Genomic DNA, 14594 nt, shown 5'->3' with positions numbered 1-14594 from the left:
TGCATTATTTGTTCTTTATAAAACACATATACGTCCATTGTTGGAATATGCATCTGATGTCTGGGATGGTTGTTCTCAAAATGATTCTGAAAAAACTTGAGAATTAAGGTACAATTACAGGCTGCTCGCATGGTTACTGGGTCGCCTGTCTACACATCAAAACAGTCTATCTACTTTGAGACAGGGTGAGAATTATTATCCGAACGCCGCAAAAATAATGAATTTGCAACACTATTTAGAATAAAAAAATAACATGGCTCCTAATTATTTATCAGACATCTTACCAAACTTACGCTCAGAAACTTCCGCATATGCTACGCGAAATATGGATGACTTCACTTTACCAAGATGCAGAACAGAACAATTAAGAAAATCTTGTAGATATCAACCTCTTTGATTTGAATGTCTTACTCTGGGGAAACCCAATCTTATCCCTTGATCAGAATATCCAAATCTTTAGTTACGTATGTAAATACATTAAAGATACAAACCGTTTTTAATTCATTATCTTGCATGTTTTGATAGACGCCTCATCTAAATTTCAATGTTTCTTTAAACTTGTTAGAAATAAATATTGTGCATGAAAACCAGGTAAATCTCTTGAAGTAACGAATAAGAGTACATCGAGAAACAACCGTCAACAATCCCAGTTTGTTATTTCAATTTATTTAAACAAACTTTCTTTATGTATATTTCAGTACTAAGCAGCAACTAGCCTTTAAACAGAAGGATGTCCTTCTTTGGTGATACAAACTATCAACCTGCTTTTAATAATGCATGCTGGTGACATGGTGTTATTGTCTGAAACTCCCGAGGGATTATTATAAAAATGCTAGATTCTCTAACACTATATACAAATAAATGGTATCTAACTGCTTTGTTATACCCCATTGTGACGTCACTCCGGTCCAACAGCACATTTTAACAGTCGATTTTAACAGTTCTTTGGACCGCTCGACGGAACAGTTCATTTATTGACATTTTTGTCAATAGAGGTTAAATAGAAACCATTTTATAGGGGTATAACAATGAAAAATCTCATATAGGTTTTTGTAAACTATTATTGGATGTTAAATAACTACAGCAAATTTGATGGTATGTATATCAAGAATTTGGGAGAATGCCTTTGAAAAGGAGAAAACTGAAAATTTTCAAATATTTGATAAAATTAAAACAGACTGACAATTATGTTTTGAATGCTTGCTTTCAGGAAATGTTTGAAAATAGGAGAGAATGGTAGGATGGAGTGAGAAGTGAATTGTTTAGGATAGGGGTAGGGTATTTGTGGCAGTTTTGGGATTTATATACATCTGACGATATAATTAATGTTATCAAATGTAAATTATGTGATATATTTAAGCATGAACATAAAAGAAATGTTTCGTCTTCAAAGTGTTCATTGTACAAGTTTATTGGTCAAAATTTCTGTTGACAGCCTTATTTAACAAGGCCAATTGGTGTCATAAATTTAAAAGAAATATCAAAAATACGATTGTCATCTCACAAGTCAAATATTGAAACGGGCAGATTTAACAATTTAGATAGATATGGAAGAACGTGCAGGTACTTTAACAATGAGGACATCGAAGATGATTTTCATTTTATTTTAAAATGTGAATGTTATCTATAAATTAAGAAAGCGTTTTATTAAGAAATAGTATTTTGCTAGACCGAGTATGTACAAATTATTTCAACTTTTAGAAACAGAGAATAAAAAAAAGTTATTAAATATAGCAAAATATCTTAGATTAAGTGATAAAATAAAAAGAATATAACATGTTGTAAGTTATAATTATCATAATCCCTCTACACTTATCTTGTATACAAATGTACTTACGAGGGTTGTGCGAGTCGCGGTGTACTTGTAAGTATGGGTATTTGACGAGAGTGTGGACTTGCGCATAGTGTTTGTATACATATCTGTTTCAAACCGATGTTGCAGGCCGAAAGGCTCAAAGTAATAAAAGAATTGAATTGAACATCATTTTTCTTGTTTATTTAAAATTAATACTAGTACTGCTAGTTGTACCGAAATAACATCTCTTTACCTGTATTGGGAAATACTGGGTAAACATTGCGAACAATGAAATAAATATAAAAATGTATTAATATAGATGTAAACACATATGAATGTGTACATGTTGTGATTTAAATGAACTTGAAGATGAATATCACTTTCTATTACAATGTCCATTTTATGTTGATTTACGCCAAAAGTATATTAAGAAATATTATTACAGAAGACCAAGTGTTTTTAAATTAGTTAAATTATGAAGCGTTAACAACATTAAAGAATTACAAAGTACATGTAAATTTATTCATTTTGCTTTTAAGAAAAGGTCAGAAACGTTAAAAAGTTGAGACATTTGGCTGGAAATTTATTATCTATTATATAAATCACTCTCCATCTCATTTGTTATATCAATTGTATATTTTATATGATGTAATTTGTACTTATGGACCGTAAGGTCCACGGAATAAAATGAATTGAATAAGTCAGTTATTATTTTACCTTATACATGTAAATTTCAAAGATGAAACAATTGGTTGGAAAAAATGTCATGATGTATTTGTAACTTACTAGTCTTTATACAAATAATGCATTTAAAATTGAATTGCATATGTATGACCTCTTGTTATCCACAATGTGTATCTGAGTGCACTTAAAGAATTGAAAGTTGAATACATTTTCTATATTTACTAAAACAAACGTACATTCCATTTACATGTAGTGATCAAAACTTTCTAAATAACTAATTAAGAACACAAATGATTTCATCAAGGTGTACAAATATATATTTTTTGTAAAGTATTAAAATTAAAGAATAAATACACGCATACTATTTACACTGGATAACAGGTGAGAGTAAAATTTACAATACAAGAATGATCAAACATTAAACCAGACATTTAAAAAAATTATTTGATTTAAGCTGTTTTTAAATAAAAATAAAATTGTTCATCTACCGTGTCCGGTCCATTTATAACAATTTTATTTCAACAATTTATAAGGAAATGAAAACCTGTTTACACCAAAATAATTACACAAAAAAAAATCATTTCGTATTTTTCATGCAGATATTCATCATCTGAACTATAATTGGTGTTTAATCGTGTATATGTATTTATTTTTAATTAACACAAAAAATAATGCGAAATGATTTATTTTGCTTTTGGTGGATTCTATATAGGATATTTTGCGATGAAATTTTTTCGGGATGCAAAAAATTGTGTTTTTTTTTTTAATTTCTTATCTTGAAATGACACGAGAAGTTCAAACTTTTCAATAGTGGTAATGGTGTAAAGTAAGTAACATATGTAGCCGAAGAAACATGCTAAATCGCCTGCTCCTGTATTTGACAGAGAAAAAAATGTTTGTCAGCGGTGGAGCATCTTTAACTGTGATTATAATGATTTAATCACTTATCATTATAAGAATACAAACTGTTTATCTGTGAATAAGCGCTGACGTCGACCGTTTTACTTACTTCGTTAATCCGTTCTCTGTGTTATCACGTAAATTTTCCTTCGGGTATAAACTGAAAGTAGATTCGATGATTGGCAGAAATCAAAATCGTGAAATATAAATTTCAATAGATTATCACTATGTGCTCAACATTAGTGTTAACTACCGAAAGAAATTCGTGACGTGTTACACTCAATTGTAATTAGCGATAATTTTGTTTATAATTACCTCTAGTATCATCACACTACAAATGGCCTTGACCCATATGATCAACACGTTCGCTAATTACCTGAACTATCCGCAGGTGGCGAGATCTCACAACCCCAATTAAGGGCTGAAATCGACCGTCGGCTAATTAATTAAGATAACAATAGGGATCTGTATCAACACTTGGACAGGTTTTAGGACGATTTGACCGGCTTGTGTTGTAATAAGCCTCACAAATCGTGGAGGTGACAAACAATCACTAAGGTGTCATGTCTCATTACTAATTTTGGTATAAAAAGAATGTCGCTCACAATTCGAGTTCAAAATTAATCTGACATCGTTGAGTGAACACGTGGATTACTTTCTGGCGGGTTGAGATTATTTTTGCCTGAATTTTTGTCATATTTCATTCGTAGAAATAACTTTGCTTTGGCGCCTGAAGTTTAGAGAAGTTTGATGTACTCGACAAAGTGACATTAATTAATATGGCAACTACGTGCACGAACAATAAGAAAATGTCATTTTCTATAGAAAATTTGGCTAAAAGTAGTCGAGAAGAGGAACGCCACGACGATCAATCTTATGGAGCATACATCGTTAACGGAAACCCTTGGCAGCAAAATGACTTCGCGAGTATGGGAAATGTAGCAAATGTTCCTTATTCTTCTCCATATTATACACAAAATGGACACACATCACCATGGATACCACAAGTGCAGTTTAATTCTCCTCTGAGAGACTTGAAAGACTCATTCCGACTTATTCCTGACGAGGGATACTCGTCTCAAAACAATACACCATCTTTAGCCGGAAGTGGTAAAAAATGCAGCCGCATAAGCAGTGATGATGTTAATCGCCAGAAAAACAGTTGGTCCGTTAATAGCGGAAGCGGTTTAAAACGCAAGCGCACAGATGTAACTAAGCCAGAAAACAGGAGAATTTCAGAAGTACAGAAACATATCGAAAGTTTAACGGATGCTGATTCGAGTTTCGAGTCTACCTGCGGGACGTCAGGTAAGTTACCAAAAAATCCTAATCATAAAATATAACTCGATTTATTTATTTCTTAAAATGATTCGCTTTTAACACCAAATGGATCTTATTCAAATTACAAAGTCGATGATAGACGCAAGAGCTATATTTGTACGTAGTTTTGTTATGGAACAATTGCCGATATTATAAATTCATATGTTATGTTGTTTTTGATAATTAGAAAATCGACAGCTAAAAAAACCACACACAATATTTTTTAGTATTATTTAGTATTTACTACTTGGAATTAAGAAATGAGAAACCATTTTGTACGTGTACATACTGTACTTATAACGTATCAGATGCTTGTTGGCAGAGACACAAAAACAGTAATATTTAAATGCTAATTTACACTACAAATAATTATGGAGCCATGGTAACAGCCAAACATGAAAAGTATGCATTGTTATCTCGGCTACGGTAAATATTTGAAAATATCCCGCGCGACCAGATGCGGCAGTCCTAAGGTTCATGCTGATCTCTAAGAGTTACTCCCCCTTGTATGAAAGAGGAAAGTAACAGATCAAAAAGATTATGAAAATTCGCGGATCGGCTCAGAATAATTATCGGAATGTCATTGAATGATTTATGAAAAAAAATATATTTTCCATTTGTATGAAAGGTTTTTTTTATCTGAAATAAATTTTAGAGTTTAGCTTTCAAGACACAATACGTATCCATAATACATCGGTTTTCAGTCAATTCAAAGTCTTGCTATATGTACAAAGAATTATATATAACGTACAATGAAAAACAAATTAATTCAAAAAATCAATTAAAAAGGGAAGGAGCAAAATTTTCTTTCCAGCATACAAACAGGATAATTTTGGTAAATTTCCAAAAATCTTCGGAATTTCCCCGAGTGACTCTCAGTAAGGTTATAACTTTTTGAATTCCTTGCTTCACACACGCTTCCTTACTTCATTTCAATTTCTTCATTGTACGTTTGTGAGAATTTCATTCTACATTTTTTAAAACTTATATTTTGTGTCGTTTCTGATAGATTCAGACGAAGGTATAGGAGACACTCCCCGACATAAGAAGGCGAGGACAGCGTTTTCCGACGATCAGGTCCGAGCGCTGGAAGTCCGCTATAAATCCCAGAAGTATCTACCCGCAGGCGAGAGGTCAAAACTGGCCACAGAACTTGGACTTACTGACCAGCAGGTAAGTCAGTGAAACAAAAATAAAAGAAAAGCCATAATTGTTAATAACACTTCGGTCTTGCATGAAACGAGCAATCCATTGGATCAAAATGTCCCTTTAAATATGACATGCAGTTTGTAATATTGCCTTGAAGAGTCCTTCAGATATTTGGAATTATAGGAAACATAATGTATATATATTGGATCAATCACAAGGATTAATTTGAATATCTTTTTTTATGTTATGAATCTATTAAACAAAAATAAAATGTGTTCTCATCAGATTTTTGTGTTGTAGAAAATGTATTCCGAAATTAATCCATATTTTTGACTAAATTACTATCATACCTACAAGAACTTGACATCGATTTCAGACCTGATATTATGCTACTTGAGAATTTTTAAAATGTCTCTCTGGTTATAATATGCAGATCTAATGCGAATGTATATTTCAAGGGCTTTATATAATTTTTCTCAGAGTCATTGCTTGTACCCAAAAAACTATAATTGTAGATTCAGAATGGCAAAACACTTTAAATGTACTAGATATGTCCATTGCCTGTGTCTTTCTCATACAGGGCCCAGCATCATGAACATTCTTTAACTTTAAGGATTCCCTTAACTTAAAAGTCTCTATAGGAAAGCATTACAGAAGTCAAGAAAATAGCTTACGGAGCCTTTCTTAAAATCTGTAATGCTTTCATATGGGGAATTTTAAGTTAAGGATCAACTTAAGTTAAGGAATGTTCATGAAACTGGGCCCATATATTGCAACGTATGACCATGTGCTTTTCTGATCTACAAACACATTGGTTCAAATCATGGCATTGATTGTGTGTCCTGTTTATCACTGGTCATAATGCGTTGTTTTTTGTAGTAGCTGATGGTTACTTCTCGCTCACTGATATGTTCAGAAAGAAAAGAGCTGCACTATATTTGTGATTTTACTTCTAATTCAACAGGTGAAAACATGGTTTCAAAACAGAAGGATGAAGGAGAAGAGAAAACACAAAGATGACTCGTTTCGGGGTGGTTTGGCATTGCCGACAGGTGGCGTTGATATATCGCAGCTACAGGCTCTCGGAATCCCTTGTCCCCCACCTTACACTGTCAACAACAAGCACCAACAGATGATGAGGGACGATAGTATCCCGAACTTCCCTTCACCGAGTCCCCTGTCACCGATGCCCCGAACATCCCCGCCAACATCACTTTATTCTAGGTTTCGTCCGGATAATTCGATGGGCTCTGTCCTAACCTCCAATCAAATTGACACTTACAGTTGACAATGAATAGTATAAATATAACTTAATGTTTGTACATGTTATTGTTTTTTAACTACTTGATGTTCTCTCCCACAAAGTGCCAAACGATAATAAAGATATGGAATTGATTCAATTTGTTTGCTTGTTGTGTTCTTTATACATTTTCTTAATGTTGTGACATTTTGTCGACACGATTTTTGTTTGTTTGTTGATTATTTTAACGCCCTTATTTATGTAAGGACGGCCTCCCATATACATGTATGTGGTGTGTGGCGTGTGTGAAGTGCGAGGTCCGTGTTTTGGAGACTGTATAGGAACTGTTCCTTTTTTAGTGCTATATCACCGTAGCATGCATCCGAAGAACCAAGCAACACACCTCTCCCGATCACATTAAACTGACAAAATGACAATATTTTATTAAACGATAAAATACCTTTCCGGAGCAAAATTTAAAGGTTTCTTAAAAAACATTAATAACAAAAGGAAATATATATCGATGGCTTAAGATGAGGTTACAACACCAAACATATGCAAGATTTCCTGTCTAATGTACGATAACAGTGGAGATTCATTTCGCTGTTTTGCCGTCTGGCGCAGTGATAGTCAACTACCGCGCGGCATTTAGGACGACAGCGGGAAACATAAAACGACCCGCGTTATGAAAATTAACATTTTATTTATTCTAATTAAACAGTTCTGAAGGTGATGATAAGTGTGCTAGTAAACGTATAGTTAATAACTTCTGCGACTCTACAAAATTATTGATCTCGTTTTACATTCCTATTTTAAAAATTAAAAGCCGTTTCGGAAAGGTAGTGGCCCTTTATTAAACGATAAAATACGGATATATTCAATTACATTTGTATGACAATACAAGTATAGAACCGGTGCCATATTTTCACATTACAGAAACGCCATGCATATCTACAGAAATTTCTTATCTTTACCAATCTAATACATACATGTACCATGCAATATTGATGGATTGTAAAATGTCAATGGAACTACACTGATTTGAAAAAAAAACTGGAAATAAATAAAATTATTGCGTCGAACGAACGCAATAATATTTCGTTCGCACGCAATAATATTTTGTTCGCACACAATAATATTTCGTTCGCATGCAATAATATTTCGTTCGCATACAATAACAATATTTCGTTCGCATGCAATAGTATTTCGTTCCAACGCAAAATATTTCGTTCCCACGCATGCAATAATATTTCGTTCATACGCAATAATATTTCGTTCCCACGCGATGATATTTTGTTCCCACGCAATAATTTTATTTTTTTCATGTCCGCTACCAGCCACCGTATAATACTGTATCGGCTCAGTATTACACATATAGAGAGAAATATGTCTTTAGAGCCAAACGCCTGTGGTTACCTGAGATTACTAAGGTACACACCTATTCTTCATAGAGGATAAATAACTGACTGCTATTTTGTAGCAGTTGTGTCCCTTTTACCAGTCGTTGTTAATGGCCTTCGGCAGCGAAGGTACATGTAGGTACGTTTCTAATATGTTCAAGTGTCTATATGAATTCATTCTATTCCATTTTAATATTTAATATTAAAACGATGTATTAAAGTATAATTCCGACATACATCTACTGTCACGTAACATTTGTCTATTATACGAGCCCCCTAATCCACGCTAATTCCGATTTATTTTATTGTCCGATGTTGGTGTCATTTCTAGGACAAGGCAGTTAGCTACATATTGTATCTCTAAAGACTTATATAGATAGACAGAAAATTGTGTCGTTTTTCTTAAAGCTACAATTGGTGCCTTTTACTGCTAGCGGAGATAAGTAATGATTGTGCAAACCATCAAAATGTTAGGATACATTTTATCGTACATGTTTTATGACGCTTACTTAATTGACATCAAAAAGGCCTCATATGAGATATCAAATTCACAGTCAGACATTATTTTTCCCTTAAAAATATGAAAAACTTTTCGAAGGAAAATTGAACGACCAGTCTACATATTGTGAACGTATTAAGGATGGTTGTTATGTTTGTTTTGGATAAAATTGTAATATATAAATGCATATAAACGCATGAAATAATTGCATTAAAACATAGAAAAAATTAGAAAATGGTGCCCGAATGATTTACTGAGGAGTAATGGTGTTTGTTCTAGGGTAAGTTCTGAACGAGAGTATACTATAATGACTCAAAGATATTGTTACTCTACTCAGCAGATTATTTTCTCTTGTGTAGGTAACATTACAGATATCAAGAGCACCAGTGCCCCCTCCCCCCTCCCCCCTCTCCCCCCTCCCCCCCCCCTTTTACCAAAAAACCCCTTTTCTTTGATAGACTAGTAACGACACATGTTTTCCCCGTGGATCATAGTTTAATAATGCTTAGAATTTTCCACATTTCTACGCTTTACAACAATTATAGAATTATTCCATTATTCCAAATCTTTCGGTATCGAGAATTGAGGTGTCCGAGCAGCCATATCTGGACATCGCTGCGATGCCGTGGGATTCAAATATATTGGAAACAAACGAAATTCCAAAGGAATCATCTTGTCGGAAAATGGATTTCTATAAATCTTTCTACAAGTGTGTGAAAGCCGAGGTAATTTTCTGTTGACAAACATGTCTGACATCGACAGGCTGCGAAAGCTTAGTCCAAAAACGAATATATTACACACACAAATAGATAATTGTATAATTGATTACTACAGGAAGTCTTTTTGTATCTGACGTATAATGTATATTGATGAGATCTGCCTAGAGGTATCGGAACACCACCATTAGCCTACATATCGACACTGGCAATTTTCGCAACATTTGGGACACATTTCCGGGAATCTTAGGGAATATCCGATGTTACTAACTCACAACAAATATCCATATTTAGGTTTTAATAATTTTGAAAAGTCTTGATCTAAACCCGTAACACCTCTACCGGGAGTCCATTTATACAAGCTATAGCTGATTCTCGGACCCCTGTGCTATCAGCAACATTACATTACTTGAGAGTTTGTCACATGAAAGGATGTGTTCAGGTATTCATTTGTCATTTTGGTTGAAACAGTAAAATGAAAGTTTTCAGCTGTATGTAAGTTTTTTACGTGCAAAACAAAATAATAATAATAAAAAGAAGACAATAATAGAACAATTTGGCGGGCTATTCACTATATTTAGTATACAATACCGTCATTGCCAGGTAAGTTAAGAACTAGGTAATGAATGGGTTTTGACGTTGTAACCAATAAATGACCTTGACTTTCAGCCCTGAATAAAAGTGTTTTAGTGAAGATCTGCATGAAGTTTGATCAGCCGAAGAGAACTCTCATCTTAATCCAATTCATATTTCCAAATTCGTTCGAGCAAATGATAACGAGATCGAATGTGCCTTAACGTCATCTGACTTGCGGTGTTGTTAAGTATATATACCCCGGTATGTATATTTAAACTCTGGACCCCTGTGACCTTGAACGTATGAAGACTCTTTGTCATTTTGGTTATTGTTGAGTCATTTAAAGATTTGAACATATTTGACTCATGTGACCTTGAATATAGGTCAAGGTCATTCCTAGTATCTGACTCTATATCCCATCCCCTGGACATCTTATATATGAAATATGAAGATCCTAGACCTTACAGAACTTTAGGAGAAAAGTTTTCAAGTTTATTGTTAAAAACAAAACCTTTAACATTTGACCCTTACCGAAAACCGGAAGTTGCCATTTTTTGTGATAACATGTAGAGAGAAAAAAATTACGCTTAAGATTATCTGCAAAAAATATTATTGGATGAAATCTGTGAAAAGAAATGTTAGTGAGTTATAAGCATTTTTAAATTTTAAGATATGACGTCATAGCGGCCATTTTGTTTTGTTGATGAAGATGAAAATCATATATCAAACGTTAGAGAACATTAGAGGGGTCTTTTCTATAGCAATTGCAGACTATATTAGTCTTTCAGTTCGACAATATACAATATTAATTAAACATTTTGACGGGAATTTAGCAAAGATCAAAGGATTTTTCAAAATGGCATACAGCATTAACCGGAAGTGCTATCGAAAAATAAAAGACACCAAATTCATCAGAATGACATTCTGCATCGATATGTAAAGAGAAATTTTGCAAAATCAAAGAAAATAAAAATTCGTGAACTTTGACCTCATAGCGAACTTTTTTGTTTGACCTTTGACCTACTTGCTGTAATTGAATAAAAGTTAGTCTTTTATACGATCTACATTAAACATCAAAAATATTTGCTGTATCTTAAACGGTTTTTGAGTTATGGCTGTTTTAAACTTTTTAGGTATGACGTCATGGCGGCCATCTTGGATTTTTGACCTACTTAAAAATGCTGCGGTCACCCCTTCAACTCATGCCATACAATATGACAATAAGGCCATTGGCATACCTCTTACCATTTTGAAGATCTTTTGGACACAAAAAAGTGTAGAAGAATAATAATAATAAAACACAGAACAAAAACAATAGGTCTTTTCACCACAAAACAAAATAATAATAATAAAAAGAAGACAATAATAAAACAAAAACTGAAACCCGTCATTGTACTTGATCTGTATTCCTAATATTTTGATAAATACCACATACATGACTACTCAGTGAACTCGCCAAACTATTTAACAAGAGGTCCATGGGCCTAAACGATCACCTGATATTTGATACAAATTAGTTATGAAGGGCAATAACTCCGTAAATAAGTTAGAGTCGACTCAAGCTTGTTTTCAAACTTGTTCGAGATATTTCCAATGTTAGTCTAAATGCAAAATTTCATTAAGCTCGGATCATATTTACTCAAATTATCATGTTACAAGATTCAATAATTATAAATGCAAAGGGCAATAACTTCGTAAGTTACTATCTAATCGGGTCGCATTTCAAAATTGTCCGACATCTTTTTAATTTTAGTCTTAAAAAAAAGTTCCATGAAGCTGAGTGCATATTTATTCAAGTTATTGTATTAAAAAGGACAATTCAGTCTAAGAAAACATTAAAATTTGTACATATTTCGGAAAAAACCAGTTCAAATGGAAAATAGATTATTCGGTTTTACTGTGATATGCCTGAAAAGCCCATGGTTGTGACATGTGTGTAGATGTTCAAACTCGCTCGCTGTCCGCCATTACACATTGTGGTCGAACTTCTTGTATGCCGAACCCTGTCCCTTGCTCGTAGAGTAATGCAACTGTTGTCTAGAACTGCTCAAATCGCTCTGACAGTAGTGTGTTTACCTTATTAGGTGAATTGTCTTGCCTAAAAACCATTTCATCACCTTCTCAGTGGTTATGTAGTTTATTTGCTTAACGTGCGTGACTTTGGCTCATGCATGGGTACAGCGGCCATATTGTACCTACTTAATCGTATTGATCAACGATTTGATATTTCAACGATATTAATTGAAATACTAAACAATGACGTGGAATTTGTCAATATTTTATGTTATATGTTTCATAAGAAATGTAGAACAATACATTTATGCCATATTTTGCTGCTTGGTTATGTAAAAGAATTAGCCTGAGCGAATTGTCCCTTTAAAGTCCCTTTAAAAAGGTTAAATAATAATTATTAATTCAAAGGGCAATAACTCCGTAACTGATTGTTGAATCAAGCTGATTTTCGAACTCGTACGACATATTTCTAATGTTAGTCTACATACAAAATTTCATTAAGCTTGGTTTATAATTACTCAAGTTATCGTGTTCACAAGGTTCAATAATTATTATTGCAAAGAGCAATAACTCCGTAAGTTACGGTCGAATCAGGTACATGTAGATTTTCGAACTCGTCCGAGATCTGTCCAATGTTAGTCTAAATACAAAAGTTCGTTAAGATCGGTACATATTTACTCAAGTTATCTTGTTCACAAGGTCCAATATTATTGCAAAGAGCAATAACTCCATAAATTACCGTCGAATCAAGCTGATTTTCAAACTTCTTCGATATCTTTACAATTTTGGTTTACACGCAAAGTTTCATTAAGCTCGGTTCATATTTACTAAAGTTATCGTGTTCACAAGGTCCAATAATAATTATCATTGCAAAGGGCAATAACTCCGTAATTTACTGTAGAATCAAGCCGATTTCCGAGATCTTTCCAATGTTAGTCTACATATAGAGTTTCATTAAGCTCGGTGAATGTTTACTTAAGTTATCGCGTTCACAAGGAAATGTTAACGGACGTCGCAAGACGGATGACGCACGACGGACGACGGACGACGCACGACGACGGACAAAAGACTATCGCAATATAAATTTCGATAAACAGAGAGTCGGCATATTCAACTAGCTTCTTAAGTACTATGGTAGCGGAATAGATATTACACTTCCACGGAAAATTCGCCAAAAGTATCATATCTTTTCGGCTGCTAAAATAGCTACGTAGTCTACACCACAATGAAACATCAACTGACACATGGAATTTCACTTGTTCAATTCGATATAATAAATAATAAGACATCATACAGATTTATCTTCATTTTATATTCGCAGAGCTAGACTTTGAAAGAATTATTTCTCTATATGGTATAATGAAGCCACATGATATTTAATTAACTAAAACATTTCAACTGCACGACATCATGTACTAGTCTCAGATCCTGCATCTTTCCCATCATGCACGGCGTCGAGGGACATGCGCGTGCCCGAATTGTAATGGCCTACCAATCACCCCTGTGACAGACGTTGGTTACTTACAGGGAGATAAATAGATATCTAGATTGCAGTACGGGGACACAGAGGTGTAGAGGGTCTGTTATTGATCCTCTGTGTAGGACTAGGTCACCTCGTCGTTTGACGACTTCTCAGTGGAGGCATTTGACAGCTTTCTCCACGTATCAACACAGACAACGTCTTCTCGTTCTATTTCAATCGCATCATATTCGGAATATTTACAAAGATTGTCGGAAATTTATCCGAGATGTTGCCATTGATTATCGACTGTTTTATTTGATTGATTTTTTCTCATTCTTACATCTACATTGAAGAAGACATTCTTGGTTTCGAGTTTGTCGTTTGCCCGCTGCGGAAGATTATACAAATGAATAGTATGGTTGCTGCGGTATGTTCGTGTGATGGTCTTAGCAATAGTAGAAACTCTTGTCCATTTTATATTGCTATCACACTGAAGCATACCACTAGAGATACCAGACAGCACTCCAAATCTGGTCACAGTCTACTATAAACGGACAAACCAGTCGTCCCACTTTATGCTACGCGTTAAGGAGGAGTAGAAACTAGGTCTTTTATAGAAGTGATCAAGGGAATAACCCAAATCATTCCGCACAGAGGCGGATGCTCAACTTCAGACCAAACGTGAAGCGGTGTCAAGGGAGATAATGCAATAGGGACAGCAGGTACAATTCTATAGGCTTTCCTGCAGCTTAAACTTGCTTTGGATGAAAATAGAATAACTATGGTTACCAATGCAATAGGAATGATATCCTGCTAAATATGTTCGACAATATTCTCCAT

General features: G+C 34.1%; 1 protein-coding gene across 1 annotated transcript; it reads left to right on the top strand.

Annotated features, from left to right (window-relative positions):
• Window positions 1-3922: 3922 nt before the first annotated feature.
• LOC138334501 (homeobox protein vex1-like) lies at window positions 3923-7136 on the top strand. The gene is made up of 3 exons (XM_069283159.1): window positions 3923-4687; window positions 5709-5872; window positions 6813-7136. The coding sequence occupies exons 1-3, from the start codon at window positions 4159-4161 to the stop codon at window positions 7134-7136; spliced, it is 1017 nt and encodes a 338-aa protein (XP_069139260.1). The 5' UTR covers window positions 3923-4158.
• Window positions 7137-14594: the final 7458 nt, after the last annotated feature.

Source organism: Argopecten irradians, chromosome 11, assembly GCF_041381155.1.
Source record: "Argopecten irradians isolate NY chromosome 11, Ai_NY, whole genome shotgun sequence".
NCBI classification, from domain to species: Eukaryota; Metazoa; Mollusca; class Bivalvia; order Pectinida; family Pectinidae; genus Argopecten; species Argopecten irradians.
Note: the sequence above shows the minus strand (reverse complement) of the source record. Positions and strands in the feature narration are given on the sequence as shown.

What these genes read in the sequence shown, in the direction of transcription:
- LOC138334501 (XM_069283159.1), top strand. Translation starts at nt 4,159, where the DNA reads ATGGCAACTACGTGCACGAACAATAAGAAAATGTCATTTTCTATAGAA. An exon ending in GTCTACCTGCGGGACGTCAG is followed by an intron (nt 4,688 to 5,708) that starts GTAAGTTACCAA and finishes CGTTTCTGATAG; the next exon opens with ATTCAGACGAAGGTATAGGA. An exon ending in TTGGACTTACTGACCAGCAG is followed by an intron (nt 5,873 to 6,812) that starts GTAAGTCAGTGA and finishes CTAATTCAACAG; the next exon opens with GTGAAAACATGGTTTCAAAA.